The 24,635-nt window shown below is 42.3% G+C and overlaps 1 protein-coding gene across 5 annotated transcripts in view; it reads left to right on the top strand.

The window, feature by feature from the left end:
* The window catches only part of cacna2d2a (calcium channel, voltage-dependent, alpha 2/delta subunit 2a), a 191,069-nt gene that overhangs the window by 117,420 nt on the left and 49,014 nt on the right, over positions 1 to 24,635 (top strand). For 4 of the 5 annotated variants that reach the window (XM_071495602.1, XM_071495601.1, XM_071495599.1 and 1 more), the window contains 3 exons: positions 42 to 101; positions 16,572 to 16,616; positions 21,322 to 21,460. In XM_071495602.1, coding sequence (XP_071351703.1) covers positions 42 to 101; positions 16,572 to 16,616; positions 21,322 to 21,460 — 244 coding nt within the window. The remainder of the gene's footprint in view (positions 1 to 41; positions 102 to 16,571; positions 16,617 to 21,321; positions 21,461 to 24,635) is intronic. The other variant, XM_071495600.1, reaches the window with a different exon arrangement.

Genomic DNA, 24,635 nt, shown 5'->3' with positions numbered 1-24,635 from the left:
ACTCCTGACACTTACACTGCTGCTTTTGTGTTTCCTTGTAGAAACTGGCCAAGGAGGCGGAGCAGCTTCAGAAGGAGCATGTATGGCAAGACGGTGTGACGGTAAAGTAGGACACCCGCTCTTATCTCTCTGTCTCCAAGACCTCTTCTGTTGTTTGTTTTTTTTCACTTTCCTTTTTCAGGCAAACTGGCTAATCTTCCCTTCATCTGCCCCTTCCCATCTGTTTTCCAGTTTCCCCTCAGTTTAAGCTGTTTTACTTGTAATCCTTTAATGACAATGTGATCAGCATCACAGAGACAATGTGGAAAAACAACAATATACACAAAGTGTACGCACGTGTGCACACACACTATAAATGCTTACTTTTCGGATTTGTTATTTCCATGGGCTTCAGTATTATCCAAGAGCTTTCCGTCCGTTTTGTTTCAGAGGACACAGCAAGTTGGACATTTCATTCTCTGGTAACTGACCTTTAAAACACTAGAAATCTGCTCTTGAAATCTAAAAAAAGGAGAAATGGTATTACTCTGGTTTATGTGTTTGTCTGTGTGTGTTTGTGAGCCACCGTGCTCCACTGACTCTCAAATTTGCAAACACTGAAATTCCCCATGAACATGCATGCATACTGATGCACACACACACACGCACACACACACACACACACACACAAACATACATAGCCTCACCCGACAGATACACATGCACATTCCCTACTGTCATATTCTCTGTCTCCAGGGAGACGAGCTCGCTGTCATGGTACACTTCCCACAAATGGATTTTTAACCCCGCGCCTCCTGGGGGATATTTGAGAAAAGGCTTTAACTGATTTAAAACGAATAATTATGAGCCCTACTTCCCTGCAAAGTCCATTTTTATTCATGGTTGCTTACACTCTGAAGCTGTAGTCTTGGGGTGGCTGGGCTGTACCCACCCCTCCCTCCCTCCCTGCTGGTCTGGGGGAGGGAGCTGCAGTGCGGCTGTCCCTTCATCGAAGGTATGGGGGGGCCGGGGCGGGGGGGTGAGGCCTGCCCCTCCCTGCCTGACTCCGATGCACCTCAATCGGATGTGTAGCCATGCAGGACATGGAGCCTAGGTCACAGTGACCACACACAGCACACCTGTTCATAAGTAGCTGCGTCCAACATGGCATCAATACTTCCTCAAGTGGAAAAGCCAGCTCTCTTTTAATCCAGCCATACTCATCCCACCCCTCTCTCCCTCTGTTTCTACTCTCTCCTGTTTCTAGCTCTCCCTATGTCCATTCACCAGCCTCATTTCCACACTTATCCTCACAACCTCCGTCACATTCATATACCTCTTTTCTTATCTGGATGTGTCTTTAATCAGGCATGAAAACAGTTGGAATATATCATACTGTTGCAAATACTGCAAATGAATCCTAATGGTGCTCCTTTATTAATAATGCATTGGAGCTGATTTCATTTGCCTTTATTATTAGGCCAGGTAATGAATCTCAGCAGGGGCGACTGTGAAACCATTAAAAAAACTCACAAAGTGGTGGAAGCAAGGGGGAGGAGGGGGGCTAGATATGCCACATTCTTGCAAGAAGATTTTTCCTGTTTGTAGATTTGTGCTTCCCTAATTTCTCTTTGGGTGAACACTCTGCTGACTGACACTCTAATTAGATTAAGGCTGCATGCTCTTTGGGCATATTAGGAGAAATGCGTCGCATCTTAAAGAGCAGTCTGTCAAATGAAGAGAAAAGGTGTTTATGCATGAGAGACAGTGCGTTTTGATAGAATTTGGGAGTGTAAGTGTGTGTGTGTGTGTGTGTGTGTGTGTGTGTGTGTGTGTGTTGCTCCGGTGTATGTTGGAAAAGCATAATGTGCTTGTTTGTGTTTGTCAGCGAGCGGGTATTTATTTGTATGTGTTTATTAACTGCAGGTTCTGTACCTGGCCCAGCCCATCTGCTTGCCTCGCCAAACTGGTGACATCATAGAAACTCAATGATACGCCTGTTCCTCATAGCGGCTGCCATCGCAGCTGTTACTGTAGCAATGGGAGGACCTCACTCTTTCTCTCTCTCCCTCTCTTCCTCGCACACACATTCAAGTCTTTTCCTGGTCCAACTGCAGAGCCAGTTTTCTGACCATCCCGACTGCTGGACATTACGGATGTCAAAATGTTGATCGTAACAACTGTTGTGATGGTCGTTCAGGGTTTTAAATCCATTGGAATGTAATGGTGTGTGAAATAGACATTAAAGTGTTGGATTGCCGGTGATTTCTCAAGGTCAGGTGCCCATCCCTCTGCGACACTCGACTATTGTGTTGGCAAGAAAGTCATCCCAAGGCAACTCAGTCATTTCACTGCTGCTTTGCAATTCTCATAGGGAGGAGGGAGAACCAGCAACTTCAGAGCCAAAAACCAAAACTCTTTTTTGTTTTGTAAACAGAAAATTGGGAGCCAGTGAGCAGAGTACTACTTAACCTATCTGGATCGCAACAGCATATAGTTCAATTTTCATTTTTCTATTTCAGAATGAGTTCATGGAAAAATCCTGGGTCCTATGGTTTGACCCACTCAACGGATGTGTATATATGCAGTGTTTAGGAGGTCATTTAAATGTTGCTTTTCCACAGAGAAAGTCAAAGCGTATTTCTCTGGGTGATTTTTCAAAACATTGTTGAAGTACTTTACTGCTTTTAATTGTTTTCTTCCCAGAATGCCACTGCATTCAAGTAATAGAGAATTTTAAGATAGATTTATAGCAACAAAGTCCAGCTTGGCTCAACAGTCAAATTTTATTTTTATTTTTATTTATTTTTTTTTTACAGAAACACATTTAACATAGACATTTTATACAAAACTGCTGTGACATAGTCAGCCAAAAAAAAAATACTGAATGCAAAATAGAGTCTAAGGCTCCGGCTAAAGAAATTTTTAGTTGACTAATATTCAGATGTTTTGTTTGATTGATTGATTAGTTGTTAAGTATTAGTTGAAAAGTCATTAAAATTATTGCATTAATGTCCTTTTAAAGATTGAATGCACTCATGCAGACCAATCTTTTAAAATGTAGTACTTGTAAAAGTGCACAGCATAGTCCTTAAGTTATAACTGTTAACTAACAAAGGACAATTAACATGACTAAAAGTCAACAAAAAAAACAAACAAAAAAAAAAATACAAGGACTTAGAGAACTAAGAGAGTTTGCACCGGCAGCACCGAAATAATGGCTCAGCCTCTGAGTCTAGACACAGTGTAGTTGGTCTGAAATGAAATACTGGCCTTGAAAAAAATGTTGCTTCTTTATACAGTGGACAAAACCTACATTATTTGACTGCACAGTTAGTTAAATACTGAAATGAAAGTTTGTGAGACAGTCTGACAGCTAAATTCTCAGGTAAGTCAGATGCTATTTATTTTTGTGGACATCACTTCTGTTTCATTGCACCAGTTGTGCTAGGTGCTAATTTTTTCAGAAAATAGTATTATGGTGGAGAAAACTTCACCAGACTAGTCTCATGCTTCATATGCCATCAGTGATATCTCCTGTAATTACGTATGACGTGCTATTCTGAGATGTATTATGCCAATTTAATATATTGTGACACATTTGAGGTTTGAGTTGCTAAAATGTAGTTTTGATATCTGAAATAAATGTTTTCAGTAGTCATGTATGAAGTGTGCATATCTCTTAATGTAAATCTAGTTAAATATGATAAAATGGCTTGGTGTCATCTGCAATGCCATTATAGATACAGTATCATAAATGAATTCTGATCAGTAAAGATACATTTGAAGATATCTTGAACTATTGCGATGACTTATCACAATGTAATTAGGAGTCCATAATGTATTTGTAGATATATTGTGGGTTCCTGGTGTTAAAGTGGGTTGTCATGTTGGCAGGAGCTTTTTTAAAGTTTTACAATTTTCTGTCCTAAACCAGAAAAAAAACCCCAAAGAACTCTGATGCTTCTTTTATGCCTCTGTCTCTGCATGCAGTTTTAACATTTGATAAATGGTGACCTCTGCCTAGTTTAGCTCAGCTCATGTCTGTGTGTGGTTCAGAGTGTATGACTAATGCTTAGGCTTAAATATTTTGTAATAGTTAGCCTACAGTTAACAAATCTTTTCACAAGGACAACCAAACTATTATATAATCATCAGAACTACTCTTCCCATGGCATGTATACATTATTTAACTGACTATATTTTTTATAAATATTTTTTATGAGTGAAATTAGGTGACTTCAGCAACATGTGAGTTAACAAAGTGTTGTTTATTTTGAACCGTAATCCGTCCTCGGAAAACTTTAAAGCACTTATAATCAATAATTTTGTAATAACAATGGATCAAATGACTGCTTAATGTGAATGGGGTCACTTGCAGAGAATTATCATCTGACTCTGCAGTTCCCCTCAGCCCTATGTTAGCCTCTTTCAGCTCACTGTTTTGGTTTTCTATCCTGCAACTCTTTCTGTGTATTTTTTCCAGTCTGATGGCTTTTCTAGCGTCATTTTGTGCGTCAGCAGGCAGCTGTTCTCAGTGAAAAAAGCTCTGTAAACTAGCTGGTGAACATAGGGAACCATTTAACTGCTAAAGAGCAAGTTATTTCCCTCAGGAGGGACTGAAAACAGAGGTAAAAGGAGAGCGGATATTAGACTTAATTCACCAGGTGGCCAGAAACACGTCTGCAAATAAATACTAATATTGCTTTGTGTCTACCGGATGTGGAAATGGGCAACTGTTAAACTTCTAAAAAGTTCACTATATCAACTAGCTGCCCCCAAGTGGCCAAAAGAAAAAGATTTATTTGTCTATCTTTATCCATTATTGATCCTATAAACATCCACTGAATAAGATAAGATTGGATAATCCCACCCTCTGAACTGCAAAGAGAGACATAAAAATAACATAAAACAAGTTTTGTTAGTCACAGCAAGTTGTCAAACTTGTAGAAATGCCCCAGAACCAACCTGCTAATAGTTTCCTCGATCAATAATATATTACCAGCACCATTATTATCAGTCAGTTGTTCAAATACTCATCTCCCATCATTGACGACTGCTGATGATGACCACTGTTGCTGAGCTGAGGGAGGGTTGACACAAAGTGCAACACATTGGAACAGAGACACAAGATTGGATGAAAAAAAAAAAGGACGGAGATTGTGGAGATTGGAGGAAGACATGTACTTTCCATCAGATTGTGATGTGGCAGCTGCTGTACGTTTGAAATGCATTAGTGCTAATAGCTGTGCCATTAGGGGCGAGGGAGAGAGAGAGAGAGAGAGGCACTCTGTTGATGGGTTGCCATGATGAAACCAGGGAGAGGGGGGTGACAAAGAGAGGCACAGAGGGAGAGAGAGAGGTGTAAGTGAGAAAGCAAGTGAGCGAGGGAAGAAGGTATAAGAGATGGAGAAAACGGGAAACAGAGATGGAGCCATCTTCCAGGCCATTTACTGCAATCATCACTCTCTAATCAATCAAGCCAATCTCTCCTTTTCTTTCTCTTCTTCTCCCTCTGCCTCTTTCTCTCCTCAGCTCCACTCAGCCACCCACTCTCATAAAGCATAACACAGTGGTATTCATGTGACCTCATTCCTCTTCTCCACGCATGTATGTTCATCTGTATCCTTGTAATACCTACACAAAATATTCATGCAGCACATAGCCTGCAGTGTTCGCCCTTCAGGTCTAATAGTCTTAACTATTCTGAATCATCTTTTGCCAATTCTTTGAATTCGATTCTGTACATTTTCTCATTTATTTCATTGGGAATCAATGGTAGCTGCAGTTTGTTGATATTTCAGCTGCATTTACTGCCCCCCAGAGGTGTAGCATGACCTTAAGTGGTAGGGGTGAAAGTTGCAAGGGTTTGTTCACTTGACCAAGCTAGGCTCCTTTCATAATGCCTCTATTTGAGATAATTGGCCCTTCAGAGGAAATGAGTGAAAATCATTGTGGCAACTCTCAGCCCAGCCCTCGAAGCTACCAGCTCCATTAGCCACAGAATACATTAGTCTTATAAAAGCTGCCATGGACAGATTCAAGCTCAGATTCTGGTGAAATAGACGCAAATGAAGGGAGGCTTCACTCTGGCTTTGTTTCATCACTCTATTCTCTTATTTCTGCTCTTTTTTGTTGCCAAACCACCATTTTCATCTAACCAGGGAGCAATGGACCATTTGTCCAAGCGCATGCATTTTAGTATTTGTTAGCAAATCTTTTCCTGTGGAACTGTGAAACTGGTCCTTCTCCCTACTGTCAATAGCTTGGCTGAACCAATTGGAGATATATGCATGGAGCAATAATTAGTAAGCTAAGTGTTGTATATGCAAGTGATGATTTTCTTTTTTTGCACAGTTTATACATCATGTTGTGCTGATTTTGTCTGTGCTGTATTTCCTGAGCTGCATATCCCTGCCTTCCTCAATTTGAAAGTTAGATGCAGACCTTCTAGGGCAAAAAAAGAAAAAAAAAGTAAAAAAAAACAGATTTTGTCTTGTGTCAGCACCACAACCACCAAAACTCAAAAGGATCTCCATAGCAGAGGCCTGAGAGCGGGAGGAGGGGGGAATATAGCAATGTGAGCCCTTTTAAATGCACACTGCTTATTTCAAACACTGATAAGCATAACCACATTGTATAATCACAAATAAACTGTATCTATTTTCATTGTGAGCAGTTTTATTTTTTTCTTCCTTATGGCTGCAGTGAGACAGAGTGCTCGGAGCCTGCCGAGCACGTAATGGAACTCATAAACAGTGTTATCACTGAATCCTGAGCCATGGAACGGACTTCCATCTGCTCGCCACTGGAAGGGAAAGAAATGAGGAGGGGCTATGTGGAAAAAAAAAATTCCTACAGTCTCTCTTCCCTATTAAATGTATCTGATTAGGTGGGTAAACTAGACCGATCTTTACTTGTACTCGCCACTTCGATGCATCTATAATTGATGCTAACACACACACATACACACACACCAACCAAAGGAAAGCAGGCGATTCATGCTTGGAGCGTCTGTGTGGATCAAGCCACATTAGGCAATTGATCAGTTAGTATTTTGTCAATATAGACTTCACCTTAAACTCCCATTTTGACTGTAGCTTCTCCCTCCTCCTGAGCTCTCCCATCCCTCTGTTGTCTCCTCTCTTTGTGCCTTCTCTCACTTTCTTTCAACTGCTGCTCAGCTCACAGCTTTGATCAGGCTTGTGGTTGCTGTGGTGACCCAACAGTTTGGTAATTTCAGCTCCTTGATTGCAGACCGATGTAATTTGTTTAAGTGGTACTCTCCAAGGTAGAAATGTACTTTGCTTTTTTTTTTTCTCTCCTGCTCCAACTCTTTTCTCTCTACCTCTGCTTCTGTGTTTTTTTGGGGGGGGTTTTTTTCCACATCTCATCTCATGGTGAAGTCTAAGATGGCTCAGAATGAAAGAAGCACTAAAGTATGACGCTACGATAAAAAAGAACACAGAGAAAGAGAAAAGTTCAGGTGTGTCAGTAAGCCTTCAGTCAGCAGGAGTTTGGCCAACTGTGATGCAGCGTGTTAGCCAGGAGGGAGGGTTGAGAGAGTAGCCCCCATGTCTAAATCCCACTGATCGATCCCTCTGGCTGACAGGAGATGGGAATCAATAGTCAGAGAAATCCAGTGAGCCACACTGCAGACCTTGATTTTCCCATTTCAACACATGACCAACACCCATGAAATGTTATTTTAAAGGGTAAACCTGCTGCCTCTTGGCCCTTCTGGGCTAAGAAAAGAGAAGTAAAAATAGACTGATGGCACTCAGCATAGTTTTCTGTACTTGAATATGTTCTATTTTTGAATGTAGACATTGACATATGTTGTCTCAGAGCTTAAGTAGGAGATTAACTCATTCATTGATAGAAAACTGTTCTTTCTTCTCCCTCTGTTTTTTGCCATGCCTTTGATTATAGAGCTGACAGTGGAGAGATGACAGAAATTTAGGGGAGCGCGAGATGGGAAATAACATGACAACAACAATAACTGTGGTCCCCAAATGGACTTGAAACAGGGATGCTGCAGTTCATGATGTGTGCTTTAAATCTTTAGGCCACCAGGGCACTCTGATCACAACAGTTTTTAGTAACTGATGAATTGTTGAAGTCAGTAATGATGTAAAAATGCTAAACACTGGTTGGTTCCAGTTTGATATGATCATATTGCTATAATTATAAATTGAATATCTATGGGTTTTGAACAGCTGGTTTGGATTAAAGAAGCAGTTTGAAGACATCATCATGGCTCTGGTGATTGGCATTTTTCATTATTATCGGACCTTTTATCGACTAAATCAAGGCATGTGTGCAAGGAAGCTATACAGTTTCTGTCTGATGTTTTTCTCTGGGACGATGTAGAGTCTGCCAAGGTGTGGCTGAGGAGAGATGCCTGTTAAGGTTTTAGTGTTTGCTCGGTGTATTCTGTCCCTGCTGTCCTTGGTGCCTGTCTGCAGATATCTTAAAGTAGGCGCCCCTTTGTCATTTGAATGTTCAAATCATCATGAGGGACAGCAAGGCATCTGATGGAAATGATTACGGGGTCGAAAATAACAGGTTTCCCTTGGCCAGCGTTGATTGTTGATTGGCCACTCTCAGTCAGCCTGTAAGGAGGGGGTGGCGACTTTTCAGGACTCTAAGGACTAACAATGGTAAAATGGCTGAAAAACATCAGTGAAATGAAAAGCTGTATTCAATGCTCCAAGAAAAATAGATCCTAGAAACATTTTGCTCAGATAAGTGGAACGCCGGTGTCATACCAAGCTGCAGTGCAATTGGAGAGGGACGTCCAGACTGAGCACCAGATTGCTTGTGATTGGTCACCCCATGCTGTAAAAAAAAAAAAAAAAGAAGTAAAAAACTGCATCTGCTTTATCAAATCCCTCTGGATTCCAATGATAGCATTAATATTGCCATGGCCTGTTTATCTCATTTGTCTTTATTTGGTGTTACAGCACCTCTTTCCTGCATGCCCTCTGATGATCAGATTGGGGGCTTGTTTGGGAGGTGTTGGCATGCATGTGTCATGTTGGATAGGCGTTTTATCTGGCACTGTGTCCATGCAGTGTGGTGATGCTATCAGCGTTAAAACCTGCTCCTCAATGGAGCCCTGTCAGCCAACAATGGAGAGCAGCATTACCCAGAGTGCAGCAGGACAAAGCCTTCTTTCCTTATCGCAGGGGCTGGAATATTCACAGACTGATTTAACCGCTTTTACCAAGGGGAAGTGTCAGCCTCTGAAAGAAAGAGACAGCACAGCAGAGATGGGAGAGAGAGAGGGAGGGTGGGACAGAAGAAAAAAATTAGGATTTTGTGACCTGCAGGATGTTTACAAAGAGAGATTTAAAGAACAGAAATTGTAGATTCATGGCCGAAATTGGGGGCATGAAATATAACCATGGAATACGTAACCTTAATACTTTTTAAATTAAGTATTTTTAATGTCTCAATAATCAAGACTTCTCTCATCTTCAACTGTTCTCTCTGCTTCTCTCCTCCCTCTCTCCTTCTTCTATCTCTTGGTTTGCTGCCTATCTTTGTGAGAGTCTTTGAAGTGAGGGTGTAGTTAGGAGGGGGCATGGTGCTCTGTCTGAAGAGGAGCAAGACATTGATGAGATGTGCATGGAGAATGTCATTCACTTTGCTGAATTTGCACTGTGTATTGGAGCTTTAATCTGGGGGCACATTTGTTTATTGGCATACAAATGAACATCTGCATGGAGCTATGCTTGGACGCCATGGTCTCAGCAGCTCCCTAATCACTTAAAAGCCTGGAGATGCAGAGCATGCCAATGAGAGAGCGAGGGAGAGGGAGGCAGCCCCGCCCAAGGCCTCCGTCATGCACTCCTTTATCTGAGTTTCACTCCAGCTCACTAGGTCTCTCCCTCCCTCTCTCGCTCTCTCTTTCTTCCAGGCCAACAGTTTAATTTCCAGTTTGCTGGTTGACTCTTTATTGACTTGACATTATAAAGAGGCATTTTTTGAAACCTTCAGTGGTTAAGTCAACAGCTACATTTTTCAGACCAGACACCTCAAACAGCGCGTCTGCATTTATTTGGAAAGTGATGTGACAGTGTAACAAATGGTTTCTTTCAGGACAGGGAGACTTGGGGGGGAAGGCTTTAATATCTCCCAAGTATCAACTACAACAACCTATGTACAAAGATGCTGATACTCTTATATTATTGGATACGTTGCAGTTGATTGTGGGGAGTTTGTTTGTTTCTTTTTTAAAGACTTTTCTATATCCATATTTATATTGTATTAATCCAAGATCGTTTTGTTGAGTTTAACCAATACCCATGTTTTTTTTGTTGGCTCTTCATTGCTCCTGTAGCTGCAGAATGATGATGGAGATCATGAAAATGATTAGCACACAGGGTAGTTGTAAAATTCAGGTCTTTAGCTAATCAAGTGTTTGCTGTGAGTTGTTTATTCAACTTTGTGGATATTTTTACATCATGTATTGCATTCCAATATTTATCCACCCTCACTGATGTGAATGTAGTGGATAGAATAGTAGTAACCCCTCTCAGTAAAAGACAATGCAGTTCAACAGCACCACAAACTACAGCCCCCAAAATACACTGATGATGAGCCAAAACATTAGAGCCACTCACAGAGGAAGTGAATAAAGGTGTTAGTACAAGGAGCAGGAATTTTGTCCACATATTGTGTTTTCCCATTTCTGTGAATAGGCAGTATACCTGCGCCCACTTGGGATTTAACATCCCCTGAACCATCCACCATAGAACAAGCTTTCATACATATTTCATTCACAGGCAACCTCTGCAATTCAAGATCAAAGTGGTTAAAGGGTTTTTAGATCTCTGACAAATTTCTACATGTCTATGATTAATTTACATCCGTTTTAAAATCATATTTCATGAGCTCACCTTTCCACCTCGTACAAACCTGTGGGCCATATAAACTACAGCAAATGAGCTGAATAAATTAGTTTTTCACAGTGTATTGCGATTTCATTCTGACATCTCTCCTTTTAGTATGAATGCCCTTGTGTATGTTTTTCCTTTACATTGCCTTCTGCAGAAGAAATTAGACGTCAGTCATTTCTTACTGGAAACACTTAAATCGTAATGCAGTTGTGTGTCGTAGGCGCAAGGCGGAGTCAAAGTATGTGCTCAGCCTGAAAAACTGCATTCCCCTACTTATAGCAGACCTAGTGTGTATCCAGTTTGAATGTCTAGAGTTCATACCGTTTGACATCCAGAGATGGGATGTGGGGACATGGTGGAAATTTGGAGACAAATGGAGAGACAGGTAGAGACAAGTGGAGCGACTGAATGGAGGAGATAAGAAAAGAAGTTAGAATCTGTAGCTCCGTTGCAGATTTACTTCAAACTTTATAAAAGCAGTTCTTCTCTGCAGCCGAATCACATTGTTTAGTTTGTAGGCTTTTGCGCCGGCGACAGAAGCGGCTGAAGGACTTATGTTTTCAGGTTGTCCATCCTTCCGTCGGTCCACCAGTATGTACATACATACATAACTCAATATCTCAGGAACGCCTCCAGGGAATGTCTTCAAATTTGGATCAAATGCTCACTTGGAGTCAAGGATGAACTTGTTAGATTTTGGTGGTTAAAAGTCAAGGTCACTGTGACCTCACAAAACATGTATTTGGCCATAACTCAAGAATTCATATGCTAATTATGACAAAATACACGTAATAGCTTTTATTAAGTTGCTTCCCTCGGACGTACATATGGAAGGACTGACTTCATATATTATGAGTCTGGACAGACATGGACGTAAACGGCAACTTGGCTGGTCGGTGGAGACATACAACCATGAGGCAGTAATACTAGTTCATTCTTTATTCGGGTTGCATTTTCACACTAAGTGAGCACTTTGTGTGTGTGTGTGTGTGTGTGTGTGTGTGTGTGTGTGTGTGTTGGTTTTGTACCTTATGGGCTGATGCGTGTGGGTTAATGAAGAGCAGTAAATGAAATCCTTTATTGTGTTTGATATAATGTCAGCTTCCATTAGGGAAACTGGTGCTAGGAATGATTGCGAGACTATCGGGGCCAGGAGAGAGGTGCAGTGTGTGCGTGAGTGCATGAAAGAGGTGTGTGTACGTGTGTGTGTGTGTGTGTGTGTTTCTGCATGCTTGTGTGCACACCCCAGGGCACGGCAGAGGCACCGAGTGTGTTCTGTAATTATAAAATCATTAGCAGGTGTCCAGAGGAGATATGAATATGACTGTAATCTGTCCCCACCCATGATGGAGCGCTTGTCTCGTACTCAAATGTCAACCTGTCTCAGCCAGCCCATTGAGAGAGCACACAAATTCAAATTCAAAAGATTTAGTTCCAACGACCACACTCAGTCATAACATGTAGCCCTCCATATGACAGCGTTCGGTATGTAGCCATTTTTCAGTCGTATTGTTATGCTGTGCTTTACGGCATGAATCATCTCTCAAGGTCCTCTTCACAGCCGATGAAAATTTGGGCTTGAAAGGCTCTGACATTTACCTGCAAGGAAGATTTTGAAGTTTAGATGTGTTGGTGCAAGCAAAAGATGACATTAGAATAACATGCAAAACATATCAATGACATGAAACATGCTGGCAGAAGAACAACCTTGAGTGACAAGCGTACAGACGAACAAAAGATAGGCAGGCCTGCATCTGGTCAGACGTAAAAACAGGCAGACATTGTAGCCCTGGCAAGGAGACAAAGTCACATTGTAATCTAGAGCAGAGGGGCGGTTTCTATAGCAACAGTAGGCATCTAACCTACGCGCCGTTGCTTTTGCTGAAATCTGAAATTGGCGAGAGGAGGCTGGTATTGAGGATAGAGAGATTGGGAAAGATGAAGATAAGGCAGGGCAGGGAGGAGGAGGAGGAGGAGGAGTAGGAGAGATGGGGCAAAGGGAGGAGAGAGGAAGCAGATCGAGATAAGGGTGAGGAGAGGAGGGAGGGTAGGAGACGAGCGCAGGAAGATTGATGTAAGGGAGGGGCTGGAGATCATCACCTGACCTCAGTGTTTGCCTCCTGTTGGGAATTTGTTGGTCCACTCAGCATGATAGATTTAATTTACTGATAGCACTTTGTGTCAGTGGAAATTTCTCCGACTTTGTGTGTTTCAGTGTGTGCATCTGTTGTGTGAGTGCGTAGGCACAGTCTTGTACACACACTTACTCTGTATATATATTCACAAGTGCATACATACTGAATATAAGTGTCTGTAAGCATGTGGTTATGTATTATATATGTGTACGTGCGTATGGGTGCACCGGGTCTGGAGAGAGATGAGTGTGGGATAATTGCTGGCACGGTGTTGTGTCAGATGTGTGTTTAACCCAGACCCTGAGCCCATTGAGACCTATGACCAGCCGCAGCAGATGGCCGTGCAACTCTGGGGGCTTCTCAGAGGGTCATGGTGGCCTGGGACTCGTCCACATGGAGCCACCTTTTCTGTGCATGTCTGCGCCGGTGTGTGTCAGATTGTGTTGTTGGAGGTTGTTGCGTTCATTAGGGAGAGTTAGTGTAACTCATGTAATTGTGTTTAGAGGTTTTATTTTCATCATATTGCAAAAGGCAACAAGTTGATCTCAATAAGTTCAAGAATAACATACATGTAAACTGAGTTGAAGCAGTAGTGTTTACAAAGAGATTATTATTTTACTCAGCAATACTGTATTTAGTATTTTCATTTTAGTGAATATCATTACTGTGGCCCCCTATTTAGCATTCACAAGTGGTATTTAAACATTTAATAATTGCTTATAACACACTATAATGTGGTTGTACACAGTTGTAAGTCTTTATTAATGTGTTTGTCAACAACTATGAAAGGAAGTTTGTATAAACAGATGAAGAATGAAAATATAGAACAGGAGAAGTTGTAATTGCAACTACAACACTTAGAATTGTCCTAAGTGTATGCTGCTTATGAATGCTAAATATGTGGACTAACAGTGGTAAGACAGTCACACAAGGAGACAGTAAGTGTAATACTTCTACTAATGCTACTAATACTGAAGTTTTGTTTTAAGTGGTAATAACTGTATGTAGATGGTGCAGGTTCAGCAGGAGTGATATGCACAAGTTGACGGTGCAGGAAGGTAAACACAGATGTCCAGCTGTGCAAACAGACATGATACCAATGACATTACTGGCACAGATGTGCGACAAATACAAGGAAAAGCCAACATAAAATGTCTTAGAAAGGTGTTGGGCTCCAGTAGCCACCAGAGCAGCTACAATGCTCTCTGACACAGATTATCTAACAAATAAAAAAAGAAAAATCCTCTTCCAAAACACATTACCTCATTTTGTGTTTGATGACGGTGGTGGGGGGGCACTTTCTAACACAGCTGTCCAAAATCTAATAGAAGTATTCAATTGACTTGGTGTCTTTGGACTGTAAAGGCGATAACATACATGGATGATTCACAAAATCTTTAGTGTGCCCTGTATGGAAGCCTGTGCATTTATGTGTATGTTTCTCCACTTATTCTTTCAGGCTTTTTCTTTCATTTAATCTCCTGTCAATATATGATATTTTTTGCAGTAAAGAGCTGCTATAAGGGATATGTACGAGACAATGATGCAGTGAAGAAATGTAAGCAAGGGAGCTCTAGTGTTGGACCCCAAACTGAAGTCTGTCTGCAGTAATGTGTGGTAGATTTTTTGAGTGTATTCTTTGTTTGAGTAAAGCTGCTGGACGCTGTCCCTTGGGTGCAAGGAACCAAGCATTTATTTACAGAAAACAATCCTGAATAATGAGTTGTAATGCCGCAGCAGTGAGAGTAAACTCTTTAGAAGCGAGGGACCAGTCTGAGCAGGACTGGGCTCCAGATCAATCCTGCTGGCAGACACAACAACACTGTTGCTCTGCCACAGTCTCTCTCCCTCTCTTCCTCTTCTCTCTCTGCAGAGGCACAGGCTATTTTTAGCACTGGCAGCTCTTTCCCCACTGCACCCACCATCATCACCACCGCCACCACCCATCCCTCTCCTCTCAATTCATCCTTTCATATCGCCCCAACCTCAGCCTCCATCCTAACCCTCCACCTTAACCCAATGTACTCCCTGAACAATCCACTCTGATCTCTTCACACAGCCCCTTTCCCTCCATCCTCACTCCTCATCTCTCTTCCAGAGAGAGCTGGGGAGGGAAAGAAAGAGTGCTGGCAAGTTGTGTCAAGGGTGGGTGGGAGGAGTGGGGCAAATTGTACTCCTCCTGTTTCTTGTCCACTCTCATTTCCCAAAGACACAAGCTGCTTCCAGGCTGTCCAGCCCCATGTTTGGTGTCAGTGAGAGTTTTGATTATACTGTGTTTTTTTTCGGTGAGTTGTTAAGGAGTGAGCTGAGCTGAAGACTGACTGATTAGCACTGGAGGCCGGCCAAGAACCCGCTCATGGTATGCAGAGAGGCTCTCATGCCGAAGGGAACTGCTAGAAAGATGAGGGCTGACAAAGAAAGAAAATACTTATGCATATACTGTAGGTGTGTGTGTGTGTGTGTCTGTGTGTGTGTGTGTGTGTGTGTGTGTGTGTGTTTCTGTACAAGTTACACAACTGCAGAGAGCATGTGTTTGTGGCAGCAGGATAGAGACGAAAACAGTGAAGAGCAAAAAGCAAGAGACAAACAGAGAAAAGTCAAGCTGAGTGAGGCAGTGTGCAAGACCTACTGTACCTGTGCAGAAGACTCTCTCTCTCTCTCTGTCAGACGCTCTCCCTCAACAGACCATGACCACAGCTCTTCCAGTGAGGGCGAGTCACTCACTGTAGTGCCCTTGAGGGCGCATCCTCAACCAGCCTCCTCATGATAATGAGGCAGGCCCCACGGACACTGCTCGCTCCATGCAGCCCCTGCCCGCCCTCACACCCGCCTCCACGCGAGATAAGGACACCAGTTCAAAGGAGAAGAGGACGGCAGGGAGGCTAACAGCCCGGGTATGGGGTCTTGCTCGGGGTAAAGACCTGGAGCGTGGTGGTGAGGGGCTTCAGCTGGTGACTGGAAAATTTAGACAGTAATTAGAGTAAAATAGGGTAACACAAAATGGCATAAAAGCTGATGGCATTTACATTCTTTCTCTTCTTCTTTTCTTTTTCTATTTCTTTCCTCCTGTGAGAGCCGGGAAAACACAACCAGCTGAGGTTGATAAGCCTCCCAGAGAGAGTAATATTCTGAGTTTATTCTTCTCTCACTGCAAACCACTTTACCCCATGTTACATCTGAGCTCATACCCCACACAAACTGACATTTTTTTTGAACAGTTCTCCGCAACACATGAAAATGTTCCTACGGTGTTTTCAACACAAGTTCGAACATGTGCCACATGCATTGCATCTTACTGGCAATAGCATTGCGCAGATGCATTACATCCTTCAGTATCTCTACAGCTATCTGCTCGCCTTTTCATGACTGTCATTCCACATCACACTACTCCTCCTGTGTTCTGTGATGCTGATTATATTCTCATGCTGAACAGTGTGATGGAATATAACCATGACTTTCTCTAGCTTACCACCATGAAGAGTCGGGGCTGTTATAGGCGCTGCTATATCTTCTCTCATCACCTGTCTTTTCACTTTTCTTTCCTGCACAGGAGAATGCCATTTCATACTACGATTCCAAAGCGGATTCAGACTATGTGAGTACAGTATGGACTGCTTCCCGCTCCCCCCCCCCCGTCTGCCTGCCTTAAACCCACTCCACTTCCCACCCCTGCCATCCTTTCCTGCAACCCCACCCTCCCCCCTCCCCCTCCCCCTCCCCCTCCTGGCCTCCTCGGTGTTGATGCCCCCCACCCCCCCGCGCCTCCGGTCACAGGCCCCCGGGCTGTCTGTGTGCGTTAGTGAGGTGACACTGCTTTATGGTGAGTTAGTGTGACAGAGCAGGAGAAGCCCGACGTGCATGTGACAGTGACTTCAGCTGTCCTCCCCTGGTCTGATTTCCAGACTTTTCTCCTTCTCCTTTTCCTCCCGGACCCAAACCTTGTCAACTGCATAGCTGAACTTCAGGGTTGTCAGACCTCTGTGCCCATCAAGACACCTTACACAATACATAAGCCATATACAGGGACACAATTCCCATAATGCCTGTCATTCATACTGAAGAATATGAATGACACTCAGCGAAAGGCCTGCAGGCTTGGAAATGCAGTTTCCCTGCAAGCCACCGGTCTCACCAGGCTACCACTGTGGCTGCAACCTCCACTTCCTCCTCAGGATAGGTCACACTCGGAGCCCGTGTCCGCTGATTGATGAAGTTTCATGGAGGAGTGCAAGAAACCCCGCTAGATCACCAAAGCACAGAAAGATGGGAAGAGAGTGAGATAGAGAGGGGAAGAGAGTGAGAAAGGGAGGCGGAGGAGCAATAAATCATGGTGTGATTTTCTCTTTGTGCACACCACTCCCGTGATTAATGACACGGCGCTTTAGGGCCTGTCAGCACATCTAATTGGAGAACATCGGTCATCATTAACATGGCACACTGAGGCCGAGCCAGTGACACACCCCCTGACCCTCACTTTACCAACCCCACCACCACCCAAAGACAGTGGAGGAGGTCAGGCAGAGGTCATTCCACATCCCTACAACCCCAACAGTAGCCCACCAGTACTCCCCTATCTGAATCTTGATTCCTCCCATGATGACCCATTTCAATTAAGGCGCTATCGCTAGAGTGAAAAGCCTTTACTATCCGTTTTACCAAAGGTAAGTGATTGGTAGTCTGTCTGATCCAAGCCTCGTCTCCTGTGTCCTGTTCCCTGTCCTGTACTCTATACCCTGTTAATGTCTCCACTTGTCACTGCAGCCTTGATAGAAAAGAGCAGTGTGATCATTTAAATGTCAAAACTGCTCGTGTGCCAAAGCATGTGTAATATTCAGTCCAGCATTTTATTTGGCACTTTCAGGTGTATACAAATACATGAATCAACAGTTTCTATTAGGTTCCTCGTATTAATTCTGGACTGTCCTGTTTGCTGCAGGAAGAACAGTATTATAACTTTCAGGTCTTATTGACCACTGGTTAAAATGCATGTATTTCTGCAAAAACAGACCAGTTCAGCCCCCCCCACACACCCCGTCCCCCATTAAAGATTATAAGGTGTGCTTCAGCAGAGAGCAGAGAAAGCATCCTGCGTAAAAATGCAGATATTCTTTGGTCTGTATGATCCCATTTTCGCTGCAATACTTTTATCTGTCTGGTAGAAATATGTTGTCAGTCATGTCCCTAGGTAGTAATTTACTTTGAGGACAGCCATCAAATATATTATTACAACTCTGATTATTCTAATGCTGTCAAAAGCAAAACATATTTTTCTTGCTTTGTTTTTCTTTTGCAGCAGATTATACTGTGGCATATATATTGTATTTAATATGTCAAAAGCAACAATTTTGATGTTATTTCTTCTGAAGGAATTCTTGTTTGTTAAAAGAGCTGGGCTTTCTTAATCTCGCTCCTTCCTGCTGTCTTTCAAGTAAACACGCACTCCATCACACAGAGACACGAAAACACACACACACACACACACACAGGGTCATAAGTGACAGGTTTCAGGTTAGCCCTGGTTGGCTGAAGGCAGGAATTAAAGAATCTTCAAAATGTCATCTCTGGCCTCTTCAGCTTTTAATTAAACCTTGAGAACGGGGAGTTAAAATTAACAAATTGGGTAATGAATCGAGCAAAACAGGTGGTGGATGGTTGAAGAAAATGAACCAATCAGTCTTTCCTGCGTGGATTTATTCCGCTCCTAATTAGACGCTGCTTTGGTTAATTATGATTGGGCTCTTCTGAAGAAAGGAAAAAAAAAAAAAAAAAAGAACCTCCCTGCCCGACATTGACTGAATTAGTGTCAGACTGAGTGATAAACAAACACCTCAACCTCACAGTTGAAAAGCCAGCATCCCTAACCTAATCAGGTTTAATATTAATGGATAGTCAGTCTGTGAAATCTCAGAGCCTTTACTGTGTCAACAAATCTGTACTAAACCAACATTAATCCAAATACTGGAAGCTCTGCATATCTGCTGCAGCAATATGAAATACAAACAACTAAAACATCCATATTGAATTAGTACAAGAAAAGATCATAGTGCCAGCTTAGTAACACTGGTTAACTGATGGTGACAGAATTTGTTTTATTTTTTAATGAACAAGGACTATGAGAGGAGGAATGTGCCAGACTGCAGGCTCAGGTCAGGTCCCAGAGGTGCCGGCTAAAAACAGGAGGCGGCCAGGCTTGTCCCATCAGGCTCCCAGACTAAAACTAATTAAAACAAATCATTTCTATAAACGTCCCTGCGCGTAAAGACCATTTCCAGTAAAAACTAAAATATCAGGTAGACAAGATCTTGGCTCTCACTCATCAGAGCAAGCCGCCTGATGAGTGCTCATAAAAACTTTGTGAGACAAAGAAGCACCTCCTGCTTGTGACATAAAAAATGTAGAAACGTGTTACAGCACCATAGCGGACAGCCACGACAGCCCTGTGCCACTGCTCAGCCTTTCTGTTTTTTAGAAATGTAATACTAACACAAGCTCGGTCAGTTGTACATTTACTGTCATTATTGTTTTAAACTTCTGCCCTGGTTATTTTTCAAACTTTGAGTGGAAATAGTTGTATCTCCCTAAAGTAACTAACTTTGGACTTCCCTAAAAACGCTCTCAGATTTAAAGATAACAAAAACGAGTAACTGCTTTTGGAATCATTACTCTGATCATTGGTGTCTCAGAAATAATTCATGTGTTGAATGTCAGGTGTGTCCACCCAGGACACATTCATCTGTCCTGACATATTTGCTTCACATCTCTCCTGCACTTTTATGTTATAAGAGTTGTAGAGATGAGAGACTTCTCATGAGCTGGTCTCTGTCACAGCACTGAATTGTTTCTTATGTTGACTTTCAATGGGACTTCACCACAACTATCCCCCCGGCTCATCCCACCAACAGCTTGTAATTGCATTTTAATAGGCCCATCAATCAGTTTCTGCCACGGACATGGGGTTTTGATTTAATTTCTCAAAATAAAACAAACAGTTTTTCTCATGTCAGATCCAGTTAACCCATGCTGCTTTATTAAAATGAGAAGTGTGTGTTGCAGTTGAACATTTGCTGCACTTAGAAGATTTATTTTGGAGTCAGATTTTTCTTTTCAGCAGGCGGGATGCATGAGAAATTATCAGAGATATGAGTTTTGTTTTACAAATATTCGATGAATGAAGGCTAATGAAGGGTGACTAATAAAGGAAGAATGATAGAAGCATGACGCCAGACTGTGCTGAGGGCTACTTGTGTATGGCAGTGCATCAAAAAACTTGGTGCATGAGCAAACATTAATTAAATTGTGTTAAGTTAACAAAGGGGTCATTTATTTAACAAACTCGTACATTTTTGATTTTTGAATATTGTTGTGTTAATGTGACCTGCTCACATAAGGTACATGCTGTTTTCTGAGGATGTAGCTAACAGGGTTTTTAGTGAGCGCTCTATGGATTCGCACTGAAGTCAGATCAAGAATAAGCTAATAAACCGAGCCACAGAGTGCAGTTATACTTTGCTGCCATTTTTTTTCTCCACATCCCTCAATCACTTCCTCCTGTGGGAACAGGCACAGATTGTACCCCATTGATATCTTATCAAGATAAAGAGCTTAAATGTCAGTTTTGCTGTTTTATCTTCTGGCTTTTTTTCATGTCTGACACTTTCCTAATGCAATATGTATGTCAGGCTTTCGCATCATGTACAATGGCCAAACTGAGAACGTGAAAAAAAGCCAACACATTTTAGAAATATGTGGTATTAGCAGGTTTTTTTTTTTTGTTTTGTTTTGTTAAAAACATTGCAGGCGAGAGAGAAGAGGCAGTCTGTTATGAAAACTGCTATCATTTGAATGGGTGGGAGACTAAACAGTGATTAAGTGGTGTTGGTTGCTAGTTATTGTTGGGGTTAATTTGTATGGCACCTCGTGTGTCTGTGATAGTCATCTCGGGGACTAATGAGTCTCTCTGTTTGGTGTCTGCTCTGATACCTGCTGCTGTTCTCTGATGAGAGAGAGAGAATGGAACCGCCTAAATCTGAAGGCAGACAAAAGGCAGGATAATTGCTATTTTTGTGCTTAATATTATCCAGATTCTGTGTGACTTAACGTGTGAGCCAGAAAGCAAGACAATATGCTGTATGTACCAGAGCCACAGATGGGCTCTGTAAAGCCACGATATGGGAAATGACAGAATGTGGTACCATATTTGTGTGTTTTCCCCGTTTTTCTATCCAGTCACTTTTATTTGTATGCTCACTCAGATTTGTGTGTGTGTGTGCGTGTTCGCGCACGTGTGTGTGTGTGTGTAGACGGAGGACGGAGAAGAGGAGAGCCCACTGGAGACCACGTCCTCTTTGGAGCTGGAGTTTGTGGATGATCCCAACTTTAAAAACAAGGTCAACTACTCTTCCAGTGCCGTCCAGATTCCTACAGACATATACAAAGGCTGTAAGTACACAAGAATACTTTCTCCTTGTTAGTGTTCTGGTGAGTGAGTGGCAAAAGATGAAATTCACCAGTTTACACCGTTAAATTGTTGAATTCATCCACTAAATTAGACACTATTACAACAACATGGCCAATCGGTCCAGTATGCCTCAGCCACGCTGTTTTGGAAATGTTTTTGGCAACTGATATCTTAAAACGCACCCCAGAGCCCATGATATTGCTCCACCAGCTACTACAACCCTTACACTCAAGTGCATTTCTATATGATAAGAGGAGGTTGCTGGTCAGCCCACGTCACATTTTATTGGCTGTTTGAAGACGAGTCATCAAAAATAATTTAATGTTTTACAGGAAGATAAAATATTGATAATAATAATTAAAAAAATATATATATTTTTGACATATACCAATAGATAACGCAACAGTTAACGCAAGGACACATGATAATAATTGTATTGTATAATGTATTTTTTTATTTTACTGGGTCTCGTAAGCGTGTTAACATGTGCATACTTCTTGCCACTGCCGCTGTCTTTACCTGTATCATGCATGTACCGAGATGCCTCTTCCTGGTTTTCATGGATACCTCTGGGTCATGGATTGATATCTTTTGTTTTGACTTGACCTCTCCCCTCTCTCTCTCAGTACGTTAGCTCAGTCTCTCCCTTCTTTTATATCACCCAGCACTTGCACACACTAACATGATTTTAGATGACAGACTCTCTCTCACACCAGATTTGTATTGTATTTTTTTTTTTTTTCCCCTGCATGGGCATGAGCTTCCTCGCTCATGGACCCTGTCCTTCCTGCCTGGCATCGCGCTGCCCTGTGAATATAACACCCTCCTTAGTCTGCAGCTGCCAAATGGACAAAAGGGAACACATGTACCTTCCGGGACTCTGATTTTGCTTGGCATGTTCCTTCTGTTACCCACCTCTAACCTTTTGGACGGTCTCTGCCTAGCGCCATAAAGACTCAAAAACCAGAGCATGTGCAGACAGACAGCCATTTTCACAGTGGCAATTTTTTTCTGTCTGTTATTGTCTAGCTCTTTGCCTTCTTTGTTGAACGGGCTGTGTATGGCACCTGTCTGTAACAATGCCCTCCAGCTGTGTCTCCAGACAAATCTCGTCTGAATTAGACACTCTTGGTTCAGGAGGAGATGTCAAAGGCCACAGCTAACTCACAATAGAGCAATCAGGCTTGCACATTGTTCCCTGAGCCATTTTGTGCCAGTCTTGGTTCCCCTGTCTGAAGATATGAGTCAGAGAATAAAGGCCTCTTGATTGAGCCTGGTGGAGAAAAGAAGAGTAGAGTGGTACAGTGCATGGAATTAGTTTTTTTTTTTCCACTTCTGTTCTGTGGAAAATGTTTATTGTTGATGTTGTTTAGTTAGCTCCCATTGCGTGGTCTGCTGTGCTAAGATTGCCAACTCCAGATTTTGTGCCAACTCCATTATGAACATGTGTGCCGTGTTTTAGTCATTGATGATAAATAAACAGTGTTGACAACCATGTTGCTGCCCAAATGTACAGTAATTCTTATAAGACGCTTTGCTTCCCAACCAAATGTCCTAAGCATACATATAGAAATTGGAAACATCAGTCTTTAGATGGTGAATGTGCAATGCAAATTAAAGGGAAATTCCACAAATTTTACACATCAAAGTCTGTTTACAGGTCTTGGGAAACACTGCTGCATACAGTATGTGAATGAAATTGTAAAAAGCCCTTTGTGGCTCCAGAGGAAGCTGCACGAAATCTGATATTTGACCTCGGTAGTCAGTATCTGTTTGGTCTGAAGACCAAAATGAAGAAAATAAGGGGGTGTGGAGTCAGAAAGTAGTGAGCTTAGCAGATCTCTGTAGCCCAGTCATCTCTGCTTGAGGCTGAAGGCTGAAGGCTACACTAGCTACTTCTAGCATAACACACCCAAATCTCCAATTGATCAAACTGTCAGCCATCCAGTTGCATTGTGGGTAATGTAGGCACCAGAAGAAGAATGCGTGGAATAAAAAAAGCACTGATTTCTATCCATTTTTAAAACTTGACAGTGTCATAGAAGTGCAATGCTGAATCAGTGGAGTACTGTTTTAACTTACTCATCTTACAGACATTTACATCAAGCTCATGTCATGGGAGCTGCAATAGCTTTAGAGAGCTGGTGAAAGTGGATTGTTATCTATGCGAGGTGTTCTGCTCCGGTCCCATCAGCGGGAGCCTGCAGGGTGCCTTGGAGAGGATGTCGGAGGAAACGAACGTGGGTGGATTGTTGTCCTCTGGGTCCTGAGAGGTCTGGATCTACCGTATGTCTGTGGGTATAGGATTAGCAGAAGAGAAGCAGTGTGAGTGGGTAGATTCAGCGCTTGTTCCTCAGGGGGAAGGCCGCAGGAAAGGCAGAGAAAAGAAAACTGTAGGAAGAATGGAGCAGAGTCCAAAGTACAGCATAATGTTTAACAGTTATTGTGAAATTCTCAAGTGTCTTTTATTAGCGCCCAGCTAATGCCTTACATGGTTTGAGTAGCTTGCTGTGATTTGTACACATTGTTAATGCACTGAACAAATTGACTGTTTTCCAGAAAATGGCAGCTTGAATTGCCAGTCACATCAAAATGGGTGTCCTTGGAGATGGACTGAGAGAAAGGCACAGATAGAGGGAAAGATAGAAAAAGAAAGGGTAAGAGGGGGGTGAAGGAGACTAGACACTTTAATAATAGCAACCATTTAGAGCAAAAAAAAAAGAGTATATATATCTTTTTTTTTTTTTTTTTTTATTGTGATCCTTTCAGCAGCTAAATGAGGCGGTGTATGCGTCCTGGTTTGATTTGTCTGCTAGGCCCCATGTCCGTTTATTGAGATTGAGAGTGTTCCCTGAGCGCAGTAATGAACCATTTTATGATTCATTATCCCAGTGCTGATTCCTGCTGCCAAGCCTGCAAACTTTCTAATTATCTTAGGTCAAACATTCATACAGTTTTCTTCTAATTATCGTTGCTTATTACAGGATGGACATCACAACACAGCCACAGAGGAATAAATTGATGTGGTTGGTGTCATCCATGGAAAAACGGGTTTTATTCTCCCTCTGAATGTTGCCGAAATTGTGAAGAAGAGGCAGAGGTTTGCTGAATAATCGCAGAGGAAGGCCTCTGGGAATATAATCTTTAAAATAACTG

The sequence above is a fragment of the Trachinotus anak genome, unplaced genomic scaffold, assembly GCF_046630095.1.
Source record: "Trachinotus anak isolate AG129_WGS33_773 ecotype Australia unplaced genomic scaffold, CSIRO_AGI_Tana_v1 ptg000013l, whole genome shotgun sequence".
Lineage (NCBI taxonomy): Eukaryota > Metazoa > Chordata > Actinopteri > Carangiformes > Carangidae > Trachinotus > Trachinotus anak.
Note: the sequence above shows the minus strand (reverse complement) of the source record. Positions and strands in the feature narration are given on the sequence as shown.